Consider the following 14,024-nt stretch of genomic DNA (forward strand, 5'->3'; position numbering starts at 1 on the left):
CACCGACACCCCCTCTCTTCTTTCTCTTCTTCCTCCACCCCTCTCACCCACCGCCGCCCCCATCACCGAGCCGCCACCACCGCGCCATCCATACAGAACTGCCGGCCAACCCCCCTCCAACCCTACCCTCTTACCCCTTCATCCCCTTTTCCAACCTTAACCCTCATCCACCCAGCCCCACCGAACCACCCTTGCCGCCACCGTACAACGCCGCCGCGCCACCCTCCCAGCACCGCCGCGTCTCCACCACCATCTCCATGCCCTCACCTCTGTTCATACACATACCAGGTTCTGTCGAACACCGATTTCCTTATCATCCGTAGTTGATTGCATATTTTTCTGATTTTGTTCAAATTAGGATAGTTAGAAATGCATGTTTGTAGTGGATTCTTGGTGGTTAGGTAGCTAGGATGTGGTTAGTGGATTTAGGCCTGATAATTGTGCTGTTCTTGTTACTTGTTTTACCTATTTCGCAATTTTGATCTAGATGTGATGATTCATACTGTTCATATGCTATTCCTTAATGTTTCATGCTGATATTAGACTGTTCTTTACTGTTCCTACTGTTTGTGACTCTTTGCAACACTTTTTTTTATCTCATATGAACTGTTTTTTTCTTGCTGTTTATTACTCGGGAACATCCAATTTTAGCCGGAATACTGCCCAATTTTCTGCAAATTGTTTTCATGTATTGAGTTTGGAAACTTACCATTTTGCACTACTTCGCTATAACCAAACCAATTCATGAATGCACGGGCTCGCATTCTTATTCCTTTCGATTCGCTGGTTAATAAATTGTATTATTGATGATTTCATTTTAATTTTAGCTACACCTGTATCTATATGAATTATCATCAATAACCTGATATCCTTGCTTAACTATGAGTTGATTATTCTTTAAACTTGTGAAATTTATTGTAAACTAGGAAACCATTATCATGCCCCCTACTTTAACTTTTTTTTTACTAACTCACTGCTTTCCACTTTCTAACCTCCTTTTTACCTACTAACCACTTTAACTTTCTAACTCGGGGAATAATGTTTGTTTTTCCTATTTAACTTGAATTCCGCTTAGCATATATTTTGGATTGCATTTTTTTTCTTTTCAGACTTTTTCACTCGTATACAATCCAAATTGCACATATATTCAACTCATTTCATGCTTCTCTTGCTCTTTTGCCACTCTGTGCTTATATTGCTATTATTCTATTTGCCTACTTGTTTTCCTGCTTTTGTTCTTCAATTATATCCTGGAATTTCTGCTTTTCAGGATGTCTGACCCTCAACACAAAGGAAAAGGCAAAGCAACCACTGGAAAAAGGAAAAGAGGCGAATCCTCTATGTCCATCCTTGACATTTTGCATGACGACTCCTGGCGGGAAAAGCACTTTACCCCGCAGGAGAAAGCTGATCAGCTCCTCACTGCCACAGATCCATATTTTATGATGTATTTTATGCTCAATTCAAGTGATTTATTCAATCCCTCACCCACTTATTCATGTAAATTGCATGGTTTTACTTTTCCTTCCTTATTATGTGATATATGTGAAAAAACATGTTTCCTATGCTTTAAAAATGTTTATTTTTAATTACCCTTTATTACCATTCGATGCCGTGATTTGTGTGTTAAGTATTTTCAGATCTCCTAAGGCAGGAATGGCTTAGAGGACAGAAAGAAAACATACAAAAATGGAAGGAAAGCACAAAAATGGAGTTTTGAAGAAAAGGGCAACGACGTGAACGCATGGACGACGCGGCCGCGTGCCTAACGCAAAAAGGCAGCGACGCGAACCGTAACTGACGCAGACGCATGCCTTGAGCAGAACGCAAATGACGCGTACGCGTGACCGAAGCGAACGCGTGACAAGGAAAACTCCCAGATGACGCGAACGCGTGACCTACGCGAATGCGTGATAGACACCACGCACCAGAATCTGCAGAAAACGCCCCCAGCGATTTCTGGACCCTTTTTCAGCCTAATTCTGAATCCAGAAACACAGAATATAAGCCAGAGAATGGAGGAATTAAGAAAGGAGATCATACATTCGTAATTCATAATTTTAGGATTAGATGTAGTTTTTAGAGAGAGATGTTCTCTCCTCTCTCTCAGGATTTAGGATTTTAGGATTTCTATTAGTTTAGTTTAATTCATCTTCAGTCACAGGTTCAATATTCCTTTTACTTTATATTTCTCTTTTACTTTCAGATACTTTAATGCTTTTATTTGTTAATTACTTATGTTGCCAAATCAGCTTATGAACCATTCATGTTAGGATTTTCTTTATTTAATATAAACTGAGGTATTTCAGATTTATGATTCTTATTTAGCTTTTTATATTCTTGGCTTTAATTGATTAATTGGAGACTCTTGAGTTATCAAACTCATCGTGATTGATAATTGTTATTTTTGCTAATTGAATTGAATTCCGATAACTCTAGTCCTTTCTTAGGAGTTGTCTAGGACTTGAGGATCAAACTAATTAGTCCACTTGACTTTCCTTTGCTTTAGTAAAGGTTAACTAAGTGAGATTAAAACTCAATTCCCATCACCATCGATAAGGATAACTAGGATAGGACTTCCAAATTTTCATACATTGCCAAGAGTTTTATTAATTATTAATTTATTTTCCCTTCCATTTAAATTACTTGTTCTTTATTTTAAAATACCCAAAATTCTACCTTTTCCATAGCTAATAATAAGAACACCTCCCTGCAATTCCTTGAGAAGACGACCCGAGGTTTAAATACTCGATTATCAATTTTATTTGGTTTGCTTAAGTGACAACCAAAACTTTTGTAAGAAAGGAATTCTTGTCGGTCTAGAAGCTATACTTACAACGCGAATATATTTGTGAAAATTCTAGATCGCGCGAGAGTTTTGCTCTTTTCATTCGGCTTCTGGGCTGCGCACATGATGATTGCAGGTTCATTTGCTAGCCCTTGGATTAAGGATCTGTTTCCCGTCCCGGGTTTGGTGCTTGCTAGTTTGGAAAGGAGGTCGGATCGGGTGTTTCTTTCTCTAGGGACGTGCTGAATTATGACTTCCTCGAAGCTTTTGCATAGCTCCTTTACCTTTTCCAGGTATTTTTGTAGTAGTGCATCCCTGGCTTGATAGCTGCCGTTTATCTGAGAGGTGACGATCTGTGAGTCGCTACTGACTTCCACCCTTGATGCTCCGACCTCTTTGGCTAATATTAACCCTCCTATCAGGGCCTCATACTCTGCCTGGTTGTTGGAGACTGGGAAGTTGAACTTGATTGATTGTTCATAGGCTACTCCTGCCGAGTTTTCGAGAATGATCCCGACCCATCCGGACATTTGGTTGGATGCTCCGTCAACGTGGAGCTTCCACCGTGTGTTCGGTACGTTGGGAGCCTCCCCTGTGACCTCTACCAGGAAATCTGCCATGGCTTGGGCTTTGATTGCCTGCCTAGGTTCGTATTGCAAATCGTATTGGGACAGCTCTATTGCCCATGCTATCATTCTTCCCGCGAGGTCGGGTTTCTGGAGGACTTGCCGAATGGCTTGGTCGGTTCTCAGGATGACCACGTGCCCTTGGAAGTACTGCTTTAGTCTTCTGGATGAGGTCAGTAGGGCGTAGGCCAACTTTTCCAACTTGGTATACTTCAACTCCGCCCCTTGGAGAACTTTGCTGATGAAGTATATTGGGCGTTGAGTCTTGTCTTCTTCTCGGACAAGGATTGCCGTCGTTGCTTGTGTGGTTACAGCTAGGTATAAGTACAGGGGCTCCCTTTCTCTAGGCTTGCTGAGTACAGGAGGTTCTGAGAGTATCTTTTTGAAGTGGCTGAACGCTTCGTCGCACGCCGGGGTCCACTCGAAGGTGATCCATTTCTTCATTAGGTTGAAGAATGGGATGGCCCTTTCTGCCGAGGCACCGAGGAACTGGGACAGAGCCGTGAGTTTCCCAGTGAGTCATTGCACGTCTTTGACGCACCCAGGGCTTGTCATTTTGAGGACGGCTTCGCATTTGTCTGGGTTGGCCTCTACCCCTCTTTGTGTTATCATGAACCCTAAGAATTTCCCTGCTTCCATGGCGAATGCGCATTTGAGTGGGTTGAGCCTCATTTTGAATTTTCTTAGTGCTTTGAAGATAGCTTGGAGGTCGTCTATTAGTCTGTTCGGCTCTGCTATTTTCACCAGGATGTCGTCGACGTATCCTTCTACTGTCTTGCCGATGAGGTCATGGAAGACTTTGCTCATTAGTCTTTGATAGGTGGCCCCTGCATTTTTTAGCCCAAAGGGCATTACTTTGTAGCAATAAGTACCTCCTGGCGTTATGAATGTCATTTTGTCCTCGTCAGGTCGGTGCATTGGGATCTGGTTATAGCCAGAGTACGCATCCATGAAGCTGAGAAAATGATATCTTACCGCCTACCAAGGTGTCGATGTTGGGGAGGGGAAAAGAGTCTTTTGGGCATGCTTTGTTCAGGTCGGAATAATCAACGCATATCCTCCATCTCCCGCTGGATTTTTTGACTAGGACGACGTTGGACAGTCATGTTAAATACTCGAGTTCTTTGATGAATCTTGCTTCTAGCAACCTGGCTGTTTGTTTGGCAACTTCATCGGCCCTTTCTTGAGACATTTTTCTTCGCCGCTGGGCTACTGGTTTGGCGTCAGGTTTTATGGCTAGTCGGTGGGACATGACCTCGGGATCCAGTCCCGGCATGTCTGATGGTGTCCACGCAAAGAGGTCGCCGTTTTCCCTTACAACCTCCATGAGGGGGCCCTTGAGTTCATGGGGCAGGTTCCTGTTTACAAAGGTAAACTGATCTGCCGACTTTCCTATCTGAAACTTTTCCATGTCCCCCTCTGGTTCTGGTTTCGGCTTATCCTCCATCATGACGTCCAGGTCTGCCAAGAACATGCCAGCTGCCCTCTTACATTCTTTCCTTAAGGAGAGACTGGCGCTGTCGCAAGCGATCGCCGTTTCTAGGTCTTCCCTTATGGAGCCAACTGTTCCCTTGTCCGTTATGAACTTCATTGTCAGGAACTTAGTGCATATTATAGCTGAGAATTTGTTGATGGTCTTTCTCCCTAGGATGATATTGTAGGCTGTGGAGTCTCTGAGGACTACAAAGTCTGCCATAACCGATTTTCTGGTGTCACCGGTTCCCAGGCAGATTGGGAGAGAGATCGTCCCGTCAGGTTTAATGTAGTTATCGCTTAGTCCCATGACTCCGTGCTGGTGATTCTTGAGGTCAGACTCCTTGAGCCCCATGGCGTCGAACACGTTTCTGAATAGGATGTTAGAATCAGCTCCCGTGTCGACGAAGATTCGTCTGACTAATCCTGTCCCGACCATCACAGTAACCACTATGGGGGGGGGGTTCTCGGGGAGGTCGTGAAACCATTTATCTTCCAAACCAAAGGATATCGTGGGAGATCTTTTGCTGGCGACGGGACCTTCTGTCGAGATGGAAAGTACCCGGGTATCCTTTTTTGCTGCCGATTTGGATTTAGGAGGGCTGTCGCGCCCGACCACGATGTTGACCACAAAGGTTTGGGGGTTATTGGAATCCCCTATGGATTCTTGCCTTGGCTTGACAGTTCGGCTACGATCTTCCTCAGAGCGCTCTCGTTCTTGTCTCCTCAGTTCTCTGATGAGCCGGGAGAATTCACTCAGCTTTCCTTCTCTGATGGCCTGCTCTAAGGCATCTTTGAGGTCGAAGCAGTCTTGGGTTTTGTGACCAAATCCCTTGTGATAATCGCAGTAAAGGCTTTAGTTGCCTCCCGTTCTTTCTTTCAATGGTCTAGGTCTGGATAGGATTCCTTTGTCTGTAATTTGTTGGTAAACCTCTACTATGGGCATCGTAAGTGACGTGTAATTTGTGAACCTTCCTACCCGTGGGGGTTGCTTGGCTAGGGTGCCGTCCCTGGGAGCTTCCTTGTATCTGTCGAACTGGGGGGCCTGCCGAGCTGAAGGGTTTGGGAGCTGCCGTTTGTTGGCTGCTACAACCTGACTCACTTCCTCATCATTGATGTATTCCTTGGCCACGTTTTGAATTTCTTGCATGGAACAGACATGCTTAGTAGTGAGGTGCTTCCTAAAGTCCTCGTTTAGCAGGCCGTTCGTTAGGCAGAGACTAGCGACTGAGTTCGTAAGGCCGTCGATCTCCAAGCACTCATCATTGAATCTGTCTAGGAACTTCCTGGTCGGCTCCCCGGGTTTTTGGGTAACCCCTAGTAAGTTGATTGGGTGTTTTGCCTTGGCTATGCGCGTCGTGAACCAAGCCAGGAAGCTTTGGGAAATGTCTGCAAAAGCTGTGATGGATCCTTGTGGGAGGGCGTTGAACCATCGGATCGCTGGGCCGGCTAGCGTTACGGGGAATGCTCGGCATCTGACCGCATCGCCTACTCCTTCTAAGTTCATTCTTTCTTCAAAAGCTGTGAGGTGCTCCTGAGGGTCCTTAGTCCCGTCGTACCTCATGTTCGTCGGCTTGTCGAAGTTCTTCGGAAGCCGGACCTTGAGGATTGAGGGTTGGAAGGGAGTGGCTCCCATGATGATGGGATCCTGTTGTTTCTTGGCTTTCCCTCTCTGGGACTCCCCGCGGGTCTCGGACCTGCCCTGGGTAGGTCGGGAGGTCGCCTATGTATGCGCCTCGTCGTGCTTTGTCAGGCTCCTTTCTCGGCTCTCGTGTCTTCGGGAGGGGGAGCGAGTGCGGGTGCGGGATTGGCTGACGTCGCCGTGGGAGTGGCTGATGTCTCCGTGGGATCGGCTCCTCGCTGCCAGCTCTCGCTCAAGGTTTTGTACTCTGTGTCCGAGCTCTTGCATGATCTTGGCGCTGTCGGCCCCCGTTCCTCCGAAGGGACATCTTTCAGGGGTCTTGGTGTAGATTGGTTGGTTTGGCTGAACGGAGGATCGTGGCTGTTCGCCGGCATGGACTGTCGAACTCGCCCTACTCAGGCGGGCCCCGCCTCCTTCTCGGAGTTCCTCCGAAGTGGGGAGTCGCTCCATGTCTGCTCCAGGGTTCCTACAGACAGCGCCAATGTTCGTCACCTGGTGATCTCGGGTGCTCGACGGGTTGGGTGATTGCGAGGGGATGAGCGGGTGAGACCCTGAAGTAACGCGGAGCGGGTTCTTGGTCTATAGCTGGAGACTGGTGGAATTGGTGGTGTGACGGACGAGAGAGGGGGGTGGCCGCTTGCAAGGACACTCCGACGATCAAGTCAGTGTCCGTACGAAATGATAGCCAGATTAGGAAAGGTGATAGGTACCTCGGGGGGAGTGCTGACCTCTCCCTTTATATACAGTGCTGAGCGGGCCCAAAGATGACCTAGCCCACTGGCCAAGACGCTTGTGAGCTGTCCCTGTCCACGTGGGAGGAGCTGGTCGTCCTGGTCTTCGGGTCGAGGCTTCGGGTGTTGCCTCGAGGAAGCTGACCCAACCGGTTTGCTAGGCGTGGTGTGCTGGATCACGCAGGTGGTGAAGCCGGACGTCGGCTGGGTCGGGCGTTGGGGACCGACCCATTGGGTTTTCCTTGTGAGGGATAGTTTGGGCCTGAGTCAGAGGTGGTGCCCCGACCCGGCGGCTAGTTGGACTGGACTTGTAGTGGTCCGTAACAATTTCAAAACTCGTGCAATGTGATTAGCTGTCCATAAATTTGTCCGTTGTTGTCCATAATTGCCAACTTTATTAGGTTTTCTTTTTCAATACTGGTAGCAATCTCTTCTAATTTTGATACCAAATAAGCAATTATATTAATTTTAAAGTTGAATCTTTATAACATATTAAGTCAAGTAATGAATCAATCAATTAATTAAATGTTTGTCATCACAAATAATTGTAAGATCATTTTCAGACTCAACAGTTATTTTTATTTATCTTATCCTTCAGAAGATAAGATTAGATTTATTTTTTGAATTTGAATTCTAAGTTAGAAATAGAACATAAATAAGTGAACGTATAGTTCATAGAGGAATGATTGATCATCAAATCATACTGGATTCATCCAGCACCTCATTAGTTTTAGGTTGTTTTCTTTATCATGAGTAATTAAATCTCTCTTATTAAGGGTTAGGAGTTTTTTTTTATTTTATGGATTCGTAATGTATATGTTTTCTTTATTTTGATTAGTGCATTAATATTTTTTCAAGATTGAATATCGTTTTTCATCTTTAATGGTTAGAAGTATCGAAAAATATTATAATTCTATTTGGATTCTATTATTACTTTGGAAAATTTAATGTCGGAATTAGTTTGAAATTATTTCTCATAATTTTCAACTTGACTAGGAATAGTATTTTGAAAGTTGTGAAGCTTTAAATCAAAATTGTGCTTAACCTCTTTTTCTTAAATTAATGGACCAAGGAATTGGCGATTAAATAAGTTAAGGAGAAATTAAATTGACAATAGATAGGAATTTGGTTATATATGATTTGCTGTGAAAGTGTTTTTGCATAAGTCAAAGTAAGAAAATATAAGTATTACTTCTTCTAAAAATTAAACATTTCTGAAGCCTTTAACGCCTCATTCATTGATTACTTCTCCAAATTTATAAGCATTCTCTCATTCACAATTAAACACTCTCCTTCACTGTTCCTCACTACTTCAAGATTCACATCCTCCTACTAAAGTTTGATTGATCTAATTAGAAGATTTAATTAGACGTTGCTTGATTCATTCCTTTAATCCTCATGGAAATGATATCCACTCATTGTGGTATTATTTGGAGCGATTTTGTACACTTCCCAATATTCGATCGTATCAAGTTTTTGGCTCATCGCGATTACAATTATAGAATTAGGTAACTGAGAAACAAATTGATGGTAGATTAGAATATGAAATTAGTAATCTTAAGATTGAAAAAGATAAAATTAGGGCTTCCAAATTAAAATAAAATTGATTTCAAAATTGATCTTCATAGAACTTAATAGAATTCTAAAGATAAAATATATCATAAAGAATAAAATAATAATTTATAAAATATAGGATAAATTTTAAAATTAAATAATATATGAAGGGTCAATTAATAAATAAAATTAAATAAAAATTATTTAAAAATTATTAAAAAACTTAAAAAACATGTTTTGTTACTAGGACCATTTAATAGTCTAGACGTTTTGGGACCATCAAAACCAGAACCACAATAGTGGTAACAATTTGGAGTGATGAACAAATGTGAAGTGTGATTCTGGTTGAAGAAGTATAAAAGACTAAAAGTATAATTGAATTACTAAAAGTTGAAAAAAAATTACTATAAGAGATGAGTAAAATAATAAAGTGATGAATTACCATTAAATTTATCTTTTATAATATGTGAATATGATTATCTTATTTTAAAAATGACTAATTATTTATTTTATCACTTTACTAATTTTCTCATTTTAGAAGAGCCTTGATATTTATACGTTTAATGAGATTATGAGAACAGTTTTAGAGAAAAAGGAATTATTTTCTATTTCTGAAAATTATGTGTCCTAGTTTTAGAGTGAACAAAAATTTTGACAGGCTCCCAAAGACGAGTTATGATTTTCTCTACATCCAAGTCCAATTCTGCCTCTAAATTATGAATGTGTAAAACAGAACTATTATACAATAATACATGAGAAAGAATAACTTAACCTCAAATTTCAGAAGAATACCGAAAAAACACTCAATAGAAAAACTTGTGTTATAATTACCTTTTCTTTCTCTATCATTTGCTTTCAATTTTTACGTTATTTAGTGAATTAGTCATTTTTAGTTTCCATACTTTGTCTATTTAGTGAATTAGTCATTTTTAGTTTCCATACTTTGTCAAGTAATGTATTAAACAAATTTAATCGATACATACAGATTCAATTGAGAAGTTTACATAAAATTCCCCACCTATTGAGAAAAGATTCAATTGCTACTTAGCCGTGCTAAATGGCTAGAAGGAATTTTGCACGAAACGACGAAGAAATAAAATAGGTACCAAAGCGAAAATCAAATTGGAAACAGATCCTTTCCAGTGGAGAAAAAATTAAATGGTGTCCATTGTTTAATCTAACTCTTCATTGTTCTCTCTCTCATATTTATTTTTGATCCCACTTATAAAATTATCGGTGATAGATCACACTTTATTTCCTCAAGTGTTAAAAAAAATTGAGAGAATCAATTTCCAAATTATGGTGGGTAAAAATTGGAAAAGAGACATCTTGCATAGACAGACATCTTTATTGAGGACACGAAAACGTCAATGGTAACCCTTTGGTTGTAGTGAACAACCAAAAGCAGAAAAATCTATATTGCACACTAAAAGCTCAATGGATCAACTTCATATTCTCATTGCCCGTATCTTCATTATTGCCAAAAGAAACGGCAGAAACAACAGAGAATTGAAATATGAAAACTCAGTAGGGCCGAAAAAAACGAGGCAGAAGAGAACCTAACATCTTAATACTATAACAAACAATCTCCTATGATGCTGCCAAGAATCACTAATAAGATAACTGCAAATGATACATGTTAGCCATAAAATGCTTCAATGCAGCAGTAATACCTGCCAAAAGGTGACAAAATGCACTTTACTTTTTCTTTTGTAGTTCAGAAACCCTTTGGCCCATAATTTTACAAACAGGTTCATCTTTTGACTGAATAAGTTTTAGCGCAGGGTGAACAATAAGATCTCCCATAACCAACTTCTGGCCAACATCCAACTCGCTTAAATCCACATCAATATATGGGGGGATAATGTCAGCAGGACATAGGAACTTAACGGTCCTTTTGATGGTATTCAAAGCAGCACCTGCCAAAAATTTTAAAATGGTTAATCATACTCTGCAAAATAAAACATTATGAACAATAGAGTAAATAAAATGCAAAAGGTGCACAATGCTCTAGCTTCTACAGTTGCTGCTTTTCAGGCTAAAGAAGTGCTTATAATGCTCACTTTTGTTCTTCTATAAGAAATTTATTTTAATAATTTTATGACATAATATCCAAGAATGGTGCATATAGGCACATAAATGTTATCTGTTAAAGAAGTAGGTTGACTAGTCGCGATGCACAAAAGTCAGAAGTGTACAAATGTACAATAATGACCATTCATTTTAGATTTGCACTATCAAAGCAGAACATATATACTCCCAAAAAGTTAACTCCATAACAGTAAAATTGAATACTGGGTTTAAATATATTATTGTTAACAACTTCAGTTGCTTGACAGAAATACCCTTCTGTAAACAAAAGTCTTAAAGACTTCAGGGACTTAAACAATGGCAAACTAATTTGTTGCTTTTAATCTAAAAGTTGCACATGTTACAGAAATCAGATCATGATCTCAACAGGTCCTCTCATTACAGAACAGCTGCCTCCTACAATTTTAACCAAATAATAATCCCAAATCAAACTAAGGGGGAAATTGGAATTATCCAGAGGATAAAAATAGCTTTTCAACCAAGTGTGCAGTTATCTTTTAAGTACTAGTTGGGATTATTGAAGATTAACTTTGACTAAGTGCTGCATAATTAACAGGCCTAGAGCAAGAAACCAAGTAATTGACATTGTCAAAAAGATGTATAACGAGTCATTCACAAAAAAGAAATAAAGGGGAATTATAAAAACCTCTATAATTTAAAATCCCAGATGGTAAGCCTAATAGACTATTGCATGGATGTGCAGGCAGATTCAGTTTGGAAAAGAGAACTCATTTTGGAAAGTAAATATAACACTAAATTCTGTTATGTCATATATTGGCCTATTGAAACAGATGCTAATCAAACCATTTCCCAAACAAGATATCAAAACCAGCAATCTAATGTTAACTTTAGATATGCCGGTGACAAGTGATGTAGATAAAGCAATGTTTAGTCATGAGATAGAAATCAGAACATGAAAGTATTACTAAGATCCATTGTATGTACCATCTAACATGTGTAACTCTTTAGACAACATCAACAGAATTTGTTAAAGACAATTGAGTTTATAAATATATTACACTTTAAGCAAAAAGAAAAACAAAATAAAATCAACAGAATATTTAAACATTCAGTAGCCTAAAAATTTCACAAATACGTAGTAAACAAAGTGGTCATGTGATGAGCTAAAAGGCTAATATCGAAATGTACTCTATGAAGAAAATTAAAATATGATTTCAAGAAGAATTCCATGTGTGCTAACCTTTCTTCAGTCCAGGGGATATATCTTCTCCTCGGAATACAAGAGGAACCTCAACTTTCAACAGAGCATTTGATGGAGCCCTTAGAAAAGTGACATTTAGTGGTGCATCTGTGCCTGCCTGCAAATGAATCTGGGATAATTTCAAAAGACAAAAGTTCAGCACATAGCAACAAATTTAAACTTAACTGTATCTGTAAAACAGAACATGATGAGATAACTCACAACTATCAAATGCTCAACTGCCTTACATATCACATCTCAACAAAATAATTAAGCTTTTACAATCACAATAACTTAAAAGAAGGCTATATTTTACTAAAACCAATCAGAGAATGAAAAATGATAGCTATTTTCATATACCATCAAAGAAAGATGAAAGAGAAAACACATTTCCTACACTACACAAAGAAATACATTTCAGACATCAATTTCAAAAAGTTTAATTAATCAAGAACATATTCTAAAGCAAATATAGTAATTACAACTCCTACATCCATAAGTGGAACACTCACCAATAATATGTCAATGATATTATCAACAAAAGCAAGCAGAAGCAAAATGATATTGACATGTGGAAACAAACAACTTGCTATGATGGGTAAAAAGAAAACCAAAGATTTGCAAAGCTATCGATACTTGGAGGACAAAAGTCAAAATTGAGGTCAGGATTATACTACGAGGGAGCCTATATTTTTGAAGATGGTCACAGGCATATAATATATAGTATTTTTGGTTGAGAGGAGTTCAAATGCGTATATTTGTGTCCATGGACTCCATACATATAACAACAATCTCCACTCTTTCGACAATCCAAAACAATGATCAACCAAATCTGACACTTAAAACATTTGCAAAATCACAATAATCTGGATACCTTTCCATTAATCGTATAAGACAGTAACAAGATTTCTCATAAATACATCGTCAACCCAAAACAAACAACTAATATTCATACACACACAAAAGAAAGAAAATCCAAACTAAAATCAATTTACCTTGCGGGGCAAAACCCGAACCTTCTCAACAACGTCCCCGCTCTCGAACTCCGACCGGACTTCGAGGTCGAAGAGGCGGGAGAGAAAGAATGAGCGGCCAAGCTGGTTGACGAGCTTCCTGATCTGGTTAGTCCGTACGGAAATGAGGCGCTTGTTGCCGCCATGCTGACCGTCCTCCTGCTCGAACACAATGCTAGGCACGCGCCCAACCTTCCGTTCCTTCGCCGATATGTTCTTCCCCGAAATCGCGCGAGGAATTGCGAGTATCGTCTCGTCGTATTTCGAGTCCGGTCTCGGAAAGCCTTCTAGGTATGTCAGCGGCTGCACCTCCGGTGACTCATGGTGGAGAACCGCCGCGGCGGATGACTGGGAGAAGCGCCGGAGGTGGAAGGAGGATCTGGAGAGTATGACGTGGCGGAGCATGGTTTGGTTTGGGGTTTTAGCTGCAATGGAATCGAGAAGTTAGAATTTGCAAATGTACTAATTCATTCTTCGTAAAGGAATACAGAGAACAGAAATGAATACGTTAGTCGGCGCTTTGGGAGAATGCCGGGATGCGGCGGCTAGATGCGACGCGGAGAAGGCCGTCACGGCGACGGTACGACGGCGGGGGATGAAGGGGGAAGGTAGTAGAGTGGAGATTTTTCTGAGGTTTAGGCTTTAGAGCTTCCTGCTGCTCCAGGGTTCGACTTCAAATGACTTCTCTAATTTTCTTCAGTGTCGAACCGAACGACACCGTTTCACATTTTCTTTTGCGTTTCATAAATGTTTAAAAAACTAATTTTTTTTTGAAGTTACTAAAATACTCCTTTTAAGTTTTAACACAATATTATTTTATAAAATTTAATTTTTTTAGAATTTAATTTTGATGTACCCTTAATATAAAATAGGTAATTTATAGAGTTTTTACCAATTTCTGTAAT

The 14,024-nt window shown here is 40.3% G+C and overlaps 2 protein-coding genes across 2 annotated transcripts; both read right to left on the reverse strand.

Moving 5' to 3' along the window:
* LOC107647206 lies at positions 4,517–6,523 on the reverse strand. Its single transcript, XM_016351318.1, has 2 exons — positions 5,819–6,523; positions 4,517–5,719 (listed from the first exon to the last, which is right to left on the reverse strand). Exons 1-2 carry the CDS (start codon positions 6,521–6,523, stop codon positions 4,517–4,519), a joined length of 1,908 nt encoding a protein of 635 aa, XP_016206804.1.
* Positions 10,182–13,806, reverse strand: LOC107604794 (50S ribosomal protein L25). The gene is made up of 4 exons (XM_016306485.2): positions 13,627–13,806; positions 13,102–13,544; positions 12,107–12,236; positions 10,182–10,733 (listed from the first exon to the last, which is right to left on the reverse strand). The coding sequence occupies exons 2-4, from the start codon at positions 13,522–13,524 to the stop codon at positions 10,513–10,515; spliced, it is 774 nt and encodes a 257-aa protein (XP_016161971.1). The 5' UTR covers positions 13,525–13,544; positions 13,627–13,806; the 3' UTR covers positions 10,182–10,512.

The sequence above is a fragment of the Arachis ipaensis genome, chromosome B06, assembly GCF_000816755.2.
Source record: "Arachis ipaensis cultivar K30076 chromosome B06, Araip1.1, whole genome shotgun sequence".
In the NCBI taxonomy this organism is placed as follows: Eukaryota; Viridiplantae; Streptophyta; class Magnoliopsida; order Fabales; family Fabaceae; genus Arachis; species Arachis ipaensis.

Excerpts from the sequence above, each read along its gene's own strand:
- LOC107647206 (XM_016351318.1), bottom strand. The coding sequence starts at position 6,523 with ATGGGAGCCACTCCCTTCCAACCCTCAATCCTCAAGGTCCGGCTTCCG. Across the intron at positions 5,720-5,818 it reads TTACGATGCCCATAGTAGAG|GGATTTGGTCACAAAACCCA; the intron begins GTTTACCAACAA and ends GATTATCACAAG.
- LOC107604794 (XM_016306485.2), bottom strand. The coding sequence starts at position 13,524 with ATGCTCCGCCACGTCATACTCTCCAGATCCTCCTTCCACCTCCGGCGC. Across the intron at positions 12,237-13,101 it reads TTCGGGTTTTGCCCCGCAAG|ATTCATTTGCAGGCAGGCAC; the intron begins GTAAATTGATTT and ends AAATTATCCCAG. Across the intron at positions 10,734-12,106 it reads ATCCCCTGGACTGAAGAAAG|GTGCTGCTTTGAATACCATC; the intron begins GTTAGCACACAT and ends AATTTTTGGCAG.